Source organism: Mobula birostris, chromosome 7, assembly GCF_030028105.1.
Source record: "Mobula birostris isolate sMobBir1 chromosome 7, sMobBir1.hap1, whole genome shotgun sequence".
Classification (NCBI taxonomy): Eukaryota; Metazoa; Chordata; class Chondrichthyes; order Myliobatiformes; family Myliobatidae; genus Mobula; species Mobula birostris.
In genome coordinates, this window is record NC_092376.1 from 133,065,318 (window position 1) to 133,080,286 (window position 14,969).

At 42.3% G+C, this 14,969-nt stretch overlaps 1 protein-coding gene across 5 annotated transcripts in view; it reads left to right on the forward strand.

The window, feature by feature from the left end:
- simc1 (SUMO interacting motifs containing 1) overlaps positions 1–14,969 on the forward strand; it is a 61,293-nt gene that overhangs the window by 24,819 nt on the left and 21,505 nt on the right. Inside the window, exon 1 of one of the 5 annotated variants that reach the window (XM_072263760.1) lies at positions 1,703–2,067. The exons of 2 other annotated variants lie outside the window; for them this stretch is intronic. In XM_072263760.1, the coding sequence (XP_072119861.1) occupies positions 1,894–2,067 (174 nt within the window). In that variant the 5' untranslated portion in view covers positions 1,703–1,893. Of the gene's footprint in view, positions 1–1,702; positions 2,068–2,276; positions 2,296–14,969 lie in introns of those variants that run through there. 2 more of the 5 variants (XM_072263759.1, XM_072263764.1) reach the window with 2 other exon arrangements.

A 14,969-nucleotide genomic window follows, 5' to 3' on the forward strand; every position in this document is an offset into this window, starting at 1 on the left:
AACTTGCAATTTACCATGGATTTATTCATTGAGATATAGCGTGGAGTCGACCCAGCAATCCCCCAATTTAATCCTAGCCTAATCAAGGGACAATTTGCAATGATTAATTAGCCTTTCCAACATCTTTAGACTGTGGGAGGTAATTAGAGCACCCGGAGGAAACCTATGTAGTCACAGGGAGAACATACAACTGCTTACAGGCAGCAGGGGGAATTGAACCAGGGTTACTGGTACTGTAAAGCATTCTGCTAACCACTACGTTACTATGCCTCCCTTATTTCATGCATCATTGTCTTCTGAATCAACTTACCATGAGGAACCTTATCAAATGCCTTACTAAGGTTCATGTAGACAATGTCCACTGTCTTACCCTCATTAAGCACCTTTACCACCTTCTCAAAAATCTGTCAAGTTTTTTAAGACATATTGCTGCCGTAGCAGATTCCAGCTTGCAGATCAACGCATTGGTCCCCTAATTTGCTTTCTTCCCTTATCCCACACACACATGTATAAACACATGCACACAGAAGGGAGCTGTACAATGAAAGATGCCTGTAGAATGATGTGTTATGTTAAAAATAAAGCAAGCCTACAGTTAGTAAGAAGGGGTTGGAACAGTGGATGGAAAGGTAAAGGAGAGGCTTTAAAATAATGAGGTGATTAAATTATCTTTGAAAGTGCAAGATACTTTGCTGAGGAAGAGGTAGAGTTAATGATAAAAACTTTAGTTTTTTTTACTCTGGATATTTTGGACTTTCAGGTTTCAGAATTTTTAAATACCAACGATTACTTAAATTAGCTTTTATTAAATTTGTCATTAAATTATATGTCACCAGGAAACAATTGTTAAGTCTGTAGATAGTTTCCTATACTGTGTCTTAATGAAACCATTATTTGTTAGTGACAAGATAAAATTACATAAACTTGGCCTTTGGTTTTAATTGATAAATCTTTTTTGGAAACAGCGGGAGCAAAGTCCCCGACTCCCCTTTACGTCAGGATTAAATCAACAAAAGCTAGAATGTTGAGCTGCCTGTCCTATCCCTGGTGCAAGCGGGTCTTTGTAATGGCAAATCAGGTGGACCTGAATTATATAATTGCTTGTGTAGTACTTCTTCAGAATTATGTCCAGGAAATTGGGTCATGTTGCCTTGAAGATACATCCCTGTACTTTGTGAATAACTGAAGCCAGAAACAAACATATGAGAGTTTGTGAACACATTTAAATTGTCAAGAAAGGTATAGAAAAAATAACCAATTCTAACGCGACACTATGCAGCAGACTGGAGTACAGGAGAGGAGAAAAAAATGTATAAAACTCTGGTTGGACCATATCTGGAGTATTATGAGCAGCTCCAGCTCAGGAATTAAATATTGGCCTTGCAGGGAGTGAATTTACCAGAATGATGCCTGAACTCCAAAAGATGAAATTCTGAGCAAAGATTACATAAACTACTTGGTAACTGTGGGCGCCAATTTAATATCCTATCTGAAAGATGATACTTCTGGTATTGCAGCAAGGTTCGGATTGTAGATTTTCCTGTCTAAAACTTGTGCACTTAATTCCCCAGAGTGGGGGTTGAACACGAGATGTTTCGGCTCCGAAGAGAACCAAGATTGAGAACACTGGGCTGTGTCCTTCCATTCAATAGTACCGTGCACAGGGTGGGGCACAGGCGCAGCACTGGGCTTGGCTGCAGGGGACGCTAGCGAGTAGGTGGTGACAGCTCTGCCAGTTTCAAGCATGGCGGCAGGCTTCTTGGTAGTCTACGGCCGAGTCACCGTTTCTCGTCCATTTCACAAGTATCTCTCGCTATCGGGGAAAAACCGCGCAGCCAAAGCTCCAACGGAACCTTGCCGACGGCACTTTTGAAGTGGCAGAACGGCGGAGTCATGGAGGACGTGATTGAGATCACCTCAGACTCGGACTCGGACGTGGAAATAGTCGGGGTGACAACCCCGGCCCAGGACTTGAAGACCGAAAGCTGCGAATTATGCCGCTCCCAGCATGACTGCTCGGAGGGAAGCCGCTATCAGGGGCTCCAGCAGCCAGGCTGCTCCTTCGAGGTGAGTGCGAGCCGGGTTTGGTGACTGATCCAGGGATTAAAAACAAAGCGGAAGTGGCTGTTTGTGTTTAGTAGCTGTGATGGGGAGTTTGACGCGATGTTGGATGCTGGCAACAGTTGTGCTGCGCTTGTGACGTCACAAAGTAGTACCCACCCGGCGAGGAAGCGGGGAAGAAGGTCAGACAATGGAGACCGGGCTTTGGAGGATTCCTAGCATTCCCCAGTTGTGGTATACAGTCACTGGTTTGTTTTGTGTTGCACTTATTAGTACAGAATTGCTCATATCTTTCTAACCCTTTGTTCTTAAATCTTTGAGACCCATCGCCAATCCTTTAGTTCAAAAAGTTGCGGACACCGGGAATCTTGAAATAAAAAGAAAAAATGCTGGAAACACAGCAGGTCAGGCAGAGTTCAAAGTAAATTTATTATCAAAGTGTCACCATATTCAATCCTGAGATTCATTTTCTTGTGGGTGTATTTTATAAATCCATTGAATGATAACCATAACGGAATTGAAAGACCACACCAAGTTGGATGTTCAACCAGTGTGGAAAAGACAAAAAACTGTGCAAATACAAAAATAGAGTAATAGTAACAAATAAGTAAGCAATAAGTATCAAGAACACGAGATGAATGTCCTGGATCATGGTCCCGAAAAACGTCTCATTTTTTATTGTGCGCTATACCAGCAGTTATGGTCGAAGTGACAATAAAAAAGTGACTTGACTTGAATGTCTTTGAAAGTGAGTCCATAGGTTGTGAGAACATTTCAATGATGAGGCTAATGAAGTAATCTCCTTTTGGCTCAAAAGCCTGGTAGTTGAGGGGTAATAACTGTTCCTGGACCTGTTGGTGTGAGTCCTGAAGCACCTGTACCTTGCTGATGACAGCAGCGAGAATAGAGCATATTCTGGCTGGTTGGGGTCCCTGATGACGGATGCTGCTTTCCTGAAATTCTGTTTCATGTAGATGTATTCAGTGGTAGGGAGAGCTTTACTCATGATGGACTGGGCCGTATCCACTAATTTTTGTAGGATGTTCCATTCAAGAGCATTAGTGTTTCCATACCAGGCTATGACACAGCCATACATATCTCTCCACTACACATGTATAGAAGTTTGTCAAAGTTTTAGATGTCACGCCAATCTAAGGAAGTAGAGGCACTGCCATGCTTTCTTTGTAAGTGCCGATCCCAAGATAGGTCCTCTGAAATAGTAACACAGAGGAATTTAATGTTCCCCACCTCTGATGAGGACTGGCTCATGGTTTTGTGGTTTCCTCCTCCTGAAGTCAGTAAACAGCCCCTTGGTCTTCCTGACATTGAGTGAGAAGGTGTTGTTGTGGCACCACTCATTCAGATTTTTAATCTCACTCCCATATGCCGATTCATCATCACCTTTGATTCAGCTAACAACAGTGGTGTCATCAGCAAACTTGAACATGGCCTTGGAGCTGTGCTTAGCCACACAGTCCTGGGTGTAAAGTGAGTAGAGCAGGGGGCTGAGAGCCTGAGAAAGAGAAATAATGTTACAGATTGAAGTCCCTTTGACAGGTCTCAGCATTCCTCTTCCCGTGTCCTATCATCTCTGTTGTTAGCTAATCAATTTTGTTTTTGCCTTAGACACAGCCTTTCTTTTATGTTCTTCACTCTCTGTTTTTCACTGTCACTGTACCTTCCTGAGCCCTGAAATAAACAGAACTGTTGTCATAAATGGACAAACCAAGTAGACCCGAGTTAAACGACCAGTTGTGGTTGTATAGTCAAGGTTCAAACTAAATTTATTATTACAGTTCATATACTACCTTGAGATAGTTTTCTGCGGGCATTTACAGGGGAAAATGAAATACAATAGAATTTTACAGGAAAAGTACAAAGACTGACAAACACCCAACGTGCAAGAGAAAACAACCTGTGCAAGAACAAATCATACTGCGAATATGGATGGTAAAGAGTCCTTGAAAGTGAGTCTATAGGTCATAGAATCAGTTCAGAGTAGAGCCAGTTCAGGAGGTGGTGACTCATCACCTGAGTGGGGCGTGGTAAAAGCAAAGTGCATAACCTGTGTTTTCATGCTTATTTCGCAGCAGTTTGTAGCTTGAGATAGCAGAGGTCATATCGTTGCTGACCATTGAGATAATGCTCAATAATACTTAATTGTATGTTCACTAGTTGCCAATGAAGGATCGAAGTAGAGACTTTGACTCTTTGAAGCAATTATTGGAGCTGTGGAAATGCCGCACAAGAATAACAACTCCGTTTGGGGTTGCAGGCTGGCCGCCATTGTTTTCTTTTGATTTTGGATAATTTTTTTTACCGCTACAGGAGACTTGTGGTTATAGGGCGCTAACTGTCCCTGAACCTGCAGGTGTGGTTGTAGAGAAATGACTGTCCATGAGCCTGCAGATGTGGTTGTAGGGCAATAACTGTCCGTGACCGTGTAGGTGTGGTTGTAGGGCAATAACTGCCCCTGAACCTGCAGGTGTGATTGTAGGGCAATAACTGCCCTGAACCAGCTGGCGTGATTGTAGGGCAATAACTGCCCTGAGCCTGTAGGTGTGGTTGTAGGGCAATAACTGTCCGTGACCCTGTAGGTGTGGTTGTAGGGCAATAACTGCCCCTGAACCTGCAGGTGTGATTGTAGGGCAATAACTGCCCTGAACCAGCTGGCATGATTGTAGGGCAATAACTGCCCTGAACCTGTAGGTGTGGTTGTAGGGCAATAACTGTCCCTGAACCTGCAGGTGTGGTTCTAAGGCTTCTGTATCTCGTACCCGATGGTAACGGAGAGAGAAAATGGTGGAGGTGTTTGATGGATAGTCATGTGGTTGATGGTCATAAAAGTTGACAGCAAAGAAACAAGCCTTTTGGCCAACCAAGTTTGCGCTGAATGTCAGTCACATATTTAAATTAATCCTATGTTAGTACCATTTGTTTTTATTCTCCATTCTCTCAGAACAACTCATGCATGATTCTGTCCTTCACCCAACACACTGTACGATTTACAGAGGTCAATTAACCTATCAAATTTAGGAAGTGGGAGGAAATTGGAGCATGTGATCACAGTGAAAACTCAAACTGAACATAGACAGCCCCAAGATAAGGACTGAACCAAGACTCTGGTACTATAAGGCAGTGGCTCTTTCAACTGCAGCACTGTGTTGCCCTAAAAGATAATTAAGCAGAAGAAAATCAAATATTATATTGATAAGTTCAATTAAATAACTTCAACTTATTTCCACAATTCTGCTTTCCAGCTTCCCACTGTACATTTCGCCTCCTACTTCTGCCTTAAAAATATTCAAAGACTTTTCCCACTGCCCTTTGAAGAAGAGTTTCAAAAAATCTGGAGATGAAATTGTCTTATCTGTATTGATTTGTTTTAATCAGTGAGTTCTAGAGTGAAAGTTGATACAATAGTATTCACATGCTGCTCTCCTATAAAGTGTTCAAATATACTCCAAAAACAGCAATTAAAACTTTGCAATTTGCCAGTTTACTGAATTATTCATACTCACTCTACTGTTGAGAACGCCATACGTTGTGTCCCCTTTTCAACTGGTACTCCAGGAATTTCTAGGAATACATTCCAAGTGTGATGTGAGGTAGCGTCAGCATCAGCTTTATTATGACTGATATATGTCATGAAATTTGTTGTTTTGCAACAGCGGTACAGTGTAATACACAAAAATTACTAACTGTTACGAAAGATCAATATTGCGAAAGAGAAATAGCAAGGTGGTGTTCATGGAGAGGCAATGGGGAAGAAGCTGTACCTAAAACGTTGAGAGTGGGTCTTCAAGCTCCTGTACCTCCACCATGACGGTGGTATCCAGAAGAGGGCATGTCCGAGATGGTGAGGGTCCTTTATGATGGATGCCGCCTTTTTGCAGTACTGCCTTTGGACAATATCAATGTAACTCATGATTAGAAAAGATTTAGGTTAGAAGCATTCCAGATAACTACAAGTCAAAGAAAGCTGTTGAAGAGGAACAGGAAAATTAAGTGACTGTTTTGAAAGAAAGTAGGGAAATTTAAATAACTAGGTTGATGTAGGTGCAAGATGGCATACAGAGATGAGTAAAAGATGTCAAGAGGTGATATGAATGGGATTTGTAGAAGAACCCTTCTGCAGGGTTCTCCCCAACCCCCAGTACCTGTCAAACGACTCTCTGAATCATTATGGTGTTCCCTTCATCGGAAGTCACAGTGGAAATTTTGTGCCCTTTCCAAAGAGCTGGATCAACCATCATACATGGCATGAACAGAAACGCAAGTTATTGCAAGTATTTAGTAGGTTAGGCACCATGCATAGAGAAACAGAATTAATGTTTTATTCCATGGTCTTTCATCAGAACTTGGAAATGCATTTATTTGTAGGGAACAGGAGGATGGGGAGAAATACAAGAGTATCATTGACCCATGAGAATCCCAAAGGCAAAGGTGGTTGTTGCTGTCGTGTGACAATGGGTGGTAAAGGCATGTTACTCATGTCTGAACTATTTGCGAAAAGATCATTAGAAGCTGATGAATGAGGCCAAGTGGTGGAACCAAAGAACGCATCCCATCATCAATCACCTCAGAAACAACTGAACTGAAGTGGAACCAAGTTGTTCTCAATTAACAGTAGTCGCCAGCTGATAAAGTATATCACTTGCTTTGATATTAACGAGCTCATTGTTGAACTTGGAAAGATGTGTTACTGAAGGATGACTTGCTCTTCTTTGAGTTTAATCCAGGTATGGTTGGGACAGAACTGAAATTATTGGTGACTAGGAGATTGGTTACCCTTGTGCCCTGAATGAAGGTTTTCAATAATACAGTGCTTAGCATCCCAAAACAGATGTTACTTTGCGCCCCAAAACACAGAATAGCAGGTTGAAAGAAATACAGAGAAATCACAATCCCCTGTAAAGGAATAACAAAAGTTAGGAAATAGCAGTATAGTTACCCTGGTGAGGAAAAAGGGAACTGGATACTGAAGTGGATGATCAGCCATGATCATATTAAATGATGTGCCACATCAGAAGGGCAGAATGGCCTATTTGTATTCCTAAATTGTGTGTTTCTATGCAAAAGCAAGGGAAATTGGAACAAAAGTTGGTGGTACTGTTTTTACCTAAAATGAGAACAGGATTCAGTACCTATGCAGATATCTGATCATTAACACGTTCCAGTTCTGATGAGAAGTCATTAACCTAAAACAATATTTCTTACATCACTGGTCAATATCAATGATATTTTCTGATCGATTTCCCTATTTTCAGTATCAACAATATTTTCTTATTACTCATGCAGATTGTATGAAGATCACATGAAAACATAGTTTTGTTTGTGCAAGCTTTCAGGGAAGTTGATTTTTATCTCTTCAAGTTGTTGAATATAAACAAAAAGTACTGGTTTTAAACTGTAAGCTATGACCTCACAAAAGCCAATTGTAATTTATATTTAGAATGAAATGGAGTTACAGTTCTTTGATTCCATTTGTAATTATAATAAGATTCCAGCGATACAGTGGCATGCAAAAGTTTGGGCACCCCTGGTCAAAATTTGTTACTGTGAATAGCTAATCGAGTAGAAGATGAACTATTTCCAAAAGGCCAAAGAGTTCTATTTTAACTTCATCAGTCCAGAGGACTTGTTTCCAAAATGCATCAGGCTTGTTTAGATGTTCCTTTGAACCTTCTGAATAGAACTTTTTGGTCGCAATCAGCAAAGCTATGTTTGGAGAAAAAAGGGTGCAGAATTTCATGAAAAGAATCCCTCTCCAACTGTTAAGCATGGAGGTGGATCGATCATGCTTTGGGCTTGTGTTGCAGCCAGTGGCACGGAGAACATTTACTGGTGGGGGGAAGAATGAATTCAATTAAATACCAGCAAATTCTGGAAGCAAACATCACACCGTCTATAAAAAAGCCGAAGATGAAAAGAGGATGGCTTCTACAACAGGATAATGATCCTAAACACACCTCAAAATCCACAATGGACTACCTCAAGAGGCGCAAGCTGAAGGTTTTGCCATGGCCCTCACAGTCCCCCGACCTATACATCATTGAGAATCTGTGGATAGACCTCAACAAAGCAGTGCATGCAAGACAGCCCAAGAATCTCACAGAACTAGAAGCCTTTTGCAAGAAAGAATGGGTGAAAATCCCCCAAACAAGAATTGAAATACTCTTAGCTGACTACAGAAAGTGTTTACAAGCTGTGTTACGTGCCAAAAGGGGTGTTACTAAGTACTGCCATCCAAGCTTTTGCTTCGGGTCCCTTTCCTTTTTTGTTATTTTGAAACTCTAAAAGATGGAAATAAAATAGAAATCTTGCTTAAACTATTAAAGAAATGTGTCATCTTTAACTTTATGCCTTTTGGAAATCAGTTTATCTTTTACTCGCTTAGCTATTCACAGTAACAGAAATTTTGACTAGGGGTGCCCAAACTTTTGCATGCCACTGTATATTGGCTAGGTATGTACTACAGAATACTCTCTGGATAAAATTAGAGGAAAATAGAGCAATTCTGGCTAAGAATAAAGCCTGATTTATACTTCTGCGTCAAATGTACGCCGTAGATACCACGTATCCTATGCTGTAGGGTGACGTGCACCTCCCAAAAAAGTAACTCACACGTCGTGGCGACGCAGACCGCAACAACTGTGATTGGTCCGCTTGGTAGCATTGCATTTCCTCCTACGCATTTCCAGTTGCTTTTCTCCTCCATGTCTGTACACTGATGCGAAATAAATGGTTGGAGACGATGAACCAAATCATCAAATCTACCTGCCGACATCCGAAAATATTTGAAGTACATTTCCTTGTCCATGTCTCTCACGAAGAAACTCAGAACAGTGGCATAGAAACCCCACCGCCAACTAGCATTTTGGCGGTGAATTGCAGATCGACACAGACACAACAATGCATGCTCACTATGGCATAGGGCTACGCAGAAGTATAAATCAGGCCTACAGTGTAGCCTGTACACACAAGTATAAATCAGGCTTAAGAGTGTCTCCACGGGCAGCCAAATACAGTGGATTTCCGTTAACTGCGACACATCAGAACCAGTATATTTTGGCCCAACTGAGCGGCTGCCTCAAATAGCTGAAGTTTGTTGGAAATAGTTAAGGTATAAGAAAGACAAATTATCATTTAACTGAGTAGCAATGTATGTATTTAAATGAAAACAGGACAAATTGCCTTTGCGGTACTATAAAACTATATTCAGCTGTGAGTCTGTTAAGAACATAAGAAATAGGAGAGGAGTAGACCACCTGGACTGTCGAGCCTGCTCTGCCATTCAATAAAATCATGGCTGATCTGGCCATGGACTCCTCTTCATCTCCCTGCCTTTCCCCATAACCCTTAATTCCCCTACTATGCAAAAATATGTCCAACCTTGTCTTAAATATATTTACTCAGGTAGCCTCCACTGCTTCATTGGGCAGAGAATTCCACAGATTTACCTCTCTTTGGGAAAAGCAGTTCCTCCTCATCTCTGTCCTAAATTTAACTCCCCCCTCCCCCTGAATTTTGAGGCTATGTCCCCTAGTTCTAGTCTCACCTACCAGTGCAAACAACTTTCCTGTCTCTATCTTATCTATCTCTTTCTTAATTTTATATGTTTCAATAATATTAGTGTTGTGTAATAACCATATAACAATTACAGCACGGAAACAGGCCATCTTGACCCTTCTAGTCCGTGCCGAACTCTTACTCTCACCTAGTCCCACTGACCTGCACTCAGCCCATAATCCTCCATTCCTTTCCTGTCCTGTCCATATAGCTATCCGATTTATATTGCAATGAACCAGAGTTGATAAGGGAACTCGAGGTAAAGGAGCCATTAGGAGGTAGTGACCATAATATGATAAGTTTTAATCTACAATTTGAGAGGGAGAAGGGAAGATCGGAAGTGTCAGTATTATAGTTGAACAAAGGGGACTATGGACCCATGAGGGAGGAGCTGGCCAAAGTTGACTGGAAAGATACCTTAGCAGGGATGACAGTGGAACAACAATGGCAGGTATTTCTGGGGATAATACAGTAGGTGCAAGATCAGTTCATTCCAAAGAGCAGAAAGATTCTAAGGGGAGTAAGGGGCGACCGTGGATGCCAAAGGAAATCAAGGACAGTATAAAAATTAAAAAGAGGAAGTATAACATAGCAAGGTTGAGCGGAAAGCCAGAGGATTGGGAGACTTTTAAGGAGCAACAGAAGATAACTAAAAAGGCAATACAGGGGGAAAAGATGAGGTACGAAGGTAAGCTAGCCAAAAATATAAAGCTTCTTTACATATGTGAAGAGGAAAAAATTAGTTAGGCCAAAGTTGGGCCCTTGAAGACAGAAACGGGTGAAATTATTATGGGGAACAGGAAATGGCAGACGAGCTGAACAGGTACTTTGGATCTGTCATCACTAGGGAAGACACAAACGATCTCCCAGATGTAATAGTGGCCAGAGGACCTAGGGTAACAGAGGAACTGAAGGAAATTCGCATCAGGCAGAAAATGGTGTTGGGTAAACTGATGGGACTGAAGGCTGATAAATCCCCAGGGCCTGACGGTCTGCATCCCAGGGTACTTAAGGAGGTGGCTCTAGAAATCGTGGACGCATTGGTAATCATTTTCCAATGTTCTATAGATTCAGGATCAGTTCCTGCGGATTGGAGGGTAGCTAATGTTATTCTACTTTTTAAGAAAGGAGGGAGGGGGAAAACAGGTAATTATAGACCAGTTAGTCTGACATCAGTGGTGGGGAAGATGCTGGAATCAATTATAAAAGATGAAATAGCGACATATTTGGATAGCAGTAGCAGGATAGGTCCGAGTCAGCATGGATTTATGAAGGGGAAATCATGCTTAACTAATCTTCTGGAATTTTTTGAGAATGTAACTATGAAAATGGACAAGGGAGAGCCGGTGGATGTAGTGTACCTGGACTTTCAGAAAGCCTTTGATAAGGTCCCGCATAGGAGGTTAGTGGGCTAAATTAGAGCAAATGATATTGAGGGTAGGGTACTGACATGGATAGAAAATTGATTGACAGGCAGGAAACAAAGAGTAGAGATTAATTGGTCCTTTTCAGAATGGCAGGCAGTGACTAGTGGGGTACCGCAAGGCTTGGTGCTGGGACTGCAGCTATTTACAATATACATTAATGATTTAGATGAAGGGACTAAAAGTAACATTAACAAATTTGCAGATGACACAAAGCTGGGTGGCAGTGTGAAATGTGAGGAGGATGTTACAAGAATGCAGGGTGACTTGGACAGGTTGGGTGAGTGGGCAGATGCATGGCAGATGCAGTTTAATGTGGATAAATGTGAGGTTATCCACTTTGGTGGGAAGAACAGGAAGGCAGATTACTATCTGAATGGTGTCAAGTTACGAAAAGGGGAAGTGCAACGAGACCTAGGTGTCCTTGTTCATCGGTCACTGAAAGTAAGCATACAGGTACTGCAGACAGTGAAGAAAGCTAATGGCATGTTGGCCTTCATAACAAGGGGAGTTGAGTATAGGAGCAAAGAGGTCCTTCTGCAATTGTACAGGGCCCTGGTGTGACTACACCTGGAGTATTGTGTACAGTTTTGGTCTCCAAATTTGAGGAAGGACATTCTAACTATTGAGGGAGTGCAGCGTAGGTTCACGAGGTTAATTCCTGGGATGGCGGGACTGTCATATGTCGAAAGATTGGAGCAAATGGGCTTGTATACACTGGAATTTAGAAGGATGAGAGGGAATCTGATTGAAACATATAAGATTATTAAGAGATTGGACATGCTAGGGGCAGGAAACATGTTCCCGATGTTGGGGGAGTCCAGAACCAGAGGCCACAGTTTAAGAATAAGGGGTAGACCATTTAGAACCGAGTTGAGGAAAAACTTTTTCACACAGAGGGTTGTGGTTCTGTGGAATGCTCTGCCTCAGAAGGCAGTGGAGGCCAATTCTCTGGATTCTTTCAAGAAAGAGTTAGATAGAGCTCTTAAAGATAGCGGAGTCAAGGGATATGGGGAGAAGGCAGGAAAAGGGTACTAATTGTGGATGATCAGCCATGATCATAGTGAATGGCTGTGCTGGCTTGAAGGGCTGAATGACCTATTCCTTCACCTATTGTCTATAATATCTCCTTTCATTCCTCTGGATTTCAGTGACTACAGTTCCAGGTGACTCTCTCTTCATAGTCTAACCCCCTCATCTTTAGAATCAACCTGGTGAACCTCCTCTGCATCGCCTCCAAAGTTAGTATATCCTTGCTCAAGTAAGGAGACCAGAGCTGCATGCAGTACTCCAGGCGTGGCCTCACCAGTACCCTGTACAGTTGCAGCATAACCTCCCTGCTCTTAAGTTAATCCCTCTAGCAATGAAGGCCAACATTCCTTTTGCCTTCTTGATAGCCAGCTGCACCTGCAAACCAACCTCATGTGAATCATGCACAAGCATTCCCAAGTCCCTCTGCACAGCAGTATGCTGCAATTTTTAATCCCTTAAATAATAATCTGATCTTCCATTTTTCCTTCCAAAGTAGATGACCTCGCATTTATCAACATTTTATTCCATCTGTCGGGCCCTTGTTCATTCACTTAACTTATCTATATCTCTCTGCAGACTCTCTGTATCATCTGCACAATTTTCTTTTCTATTCCATTTAGTGTCATCAGCAAACTTAGATACACTGCACTTCCAGATCGTTAATGTATATCGTGAACAGTTGCGGGCCCAGCACTGACCCCTGTGGCAAACCGCTCACTACTGATTGCCAACCAGAGAAACACCCATGTATCCCAACTCTCTGCTTTGTATTGGTTAACCAATCCTCTATCCATGCCAATACATCACTCCCAATTCTATGCATCCTTATCCTGTGGATAAGTCTTTTATATGGCACCTTATGGAACATCTTCTGGAAATCCAGTAAATAATGTCCATCTGTTCTCCTGCATCCACTGCGCTTGTTATATCCTCGAAGAACTCCAGTAATTTTGTCAACAGGACCTGCCTTTGCTGAATCCATGCTGCATCTGCCTGATGGATCCATTTCTTTCCAGATGCCTCGCTGTTTCTTCTTTAATGATAGCATCAAGCATTTTCCCTACGACAGATGTTAAACTAAATGGTCTATAGCTACCTGCCTTTTGTCTGCATCCTTTTTTGAACAGTGGTGTAACATTTGCCTTCTTCCAATCCACCAGGATCTGCCCAGAGTCCAGGGAATTTTGGTAAATTATCACCAAAGTCTCAACTATAACCTCTGCCATTTCTTTCAGTACCCTGTCAGGACCAGGGGACTTGTCTATCGTTAGGCCCACAAGTTTGCTCAGCCCTACTTCTTTAGTGATAGCTATTGTATTGATGTCCTCATCTCTCATTGCATGCATGTCATCTCTCTTCGTCGTGTTCTGTATCTAGTGCTCCTGGTGTGGCTTCCTGTATATCAGTGGAACCCGATATTGATTGGGAGATCGTGTCTCCAAGCACCTACACTCCAACTGCCAAAAAAAAAAGTGGGATCTCCTGGTGGCCACCTATTTTAATTCCACTTTCTATTCTGACATGTCAGTCCGTGGCTTCCTCTATTGCTGCAATCAGGCCACACTCAGGTTGGAGGAGCAACACCTTGTGTTCCATCTGGGTAGCTTTCCAACTTGATGGCATGAAAATCGATTTCTCAAACTTCCGGTAATCCCCTACACTTCACCATTCCCCATTTCCCTCTCTCACCTTATCTTCTCACCTGCCCATCACCTCCTCTAGTGTTCCTCCCCCTTCCCTTTCTTCCATGGCCTTCTGTCCTCTCCTGTCAGATTCCCCCTTCTCCAGCCCTTACTCTTTTCCATAGATGCTGCCTGGCCTGCTGAGTTCCTCTAGCATTATGAGTGTGTTGCTTGTATTAGTTCCAAATAGTTATTGATGAATTCATCCTGTGTACATTGTCATGTTCTTTCGTTTGACTGTAAATGAACAAAATCAGCACAGACACCTAAGCAGTGGACAGTCTTCATACAATGCTTTCAACAATTGCATCCTCCGTTTCTTCATTTCATTGTAACGTTCATGGTAATCATCGGTGTCTTCAAATCCTTCATGCTGAAGTAATGAAATAATTTGATTTCCACTCCTGGCTGTTTCTGGCATCTCCGAGCTTCAGTGCTTGAAACTGCAGAGAACAAAGCAGTTCGGATTGTCTTACTGCTTATTTCTCACCAACTATCTGTGACAAAAATACTGATTTTTAGAACACAAACACATGCATCTGACAGGATTAGTTTATGGGTCATGTTAGAGTGAATAATCAGTTGAACAGAAGTATTACGAGACAACCCGGTGACCCGTTGGGGCACCCTCTGAGAGAAAGCTAGTGTGGTCTGATGTGATGAGCTTTGGAAATTAAAGAAGAAAAACTCAGTTTATTAAAGAAGAAAGACACGTAGCAAGACAAATATAGCTCCTCCTCGTTTAATGAAGGACACTTTTGATGGCAACATTTCTGGTTGATCTGCCACCCTTCAAGAATACTCTAACGTTTTCATTTCTTTTTCCCCAGCTTAAAGCCATATACGGTTGACCGTGCTGGAATAGTGGTCTCTCCAAATAAAGCAACACATTCTCCATGGTTTGGCCTTGCGAGGGTATGGAACTGACGGGGGTGTATCTGGGATGCCAGGTAGCACCGTTGAGCCCTCTGGAGACGTCGTGGGCTTATCAACGAAACGTTAAAGAAGAAGGGTGCCCACCTGATGACCCCAATGACGTACCTACCCTCCCTTCTTGTCACCACTCCAAGCCCACTGCCAACATCGAGAGTGCCAACTTACCATAGGGGTTGAAATATCAAGTCCTAGTAGCTGTACTATAGTCATAGCAAAGCGCCTCCAGGATGCTGATTTTTCTTGATGCTGTGGTTGGTGCTCT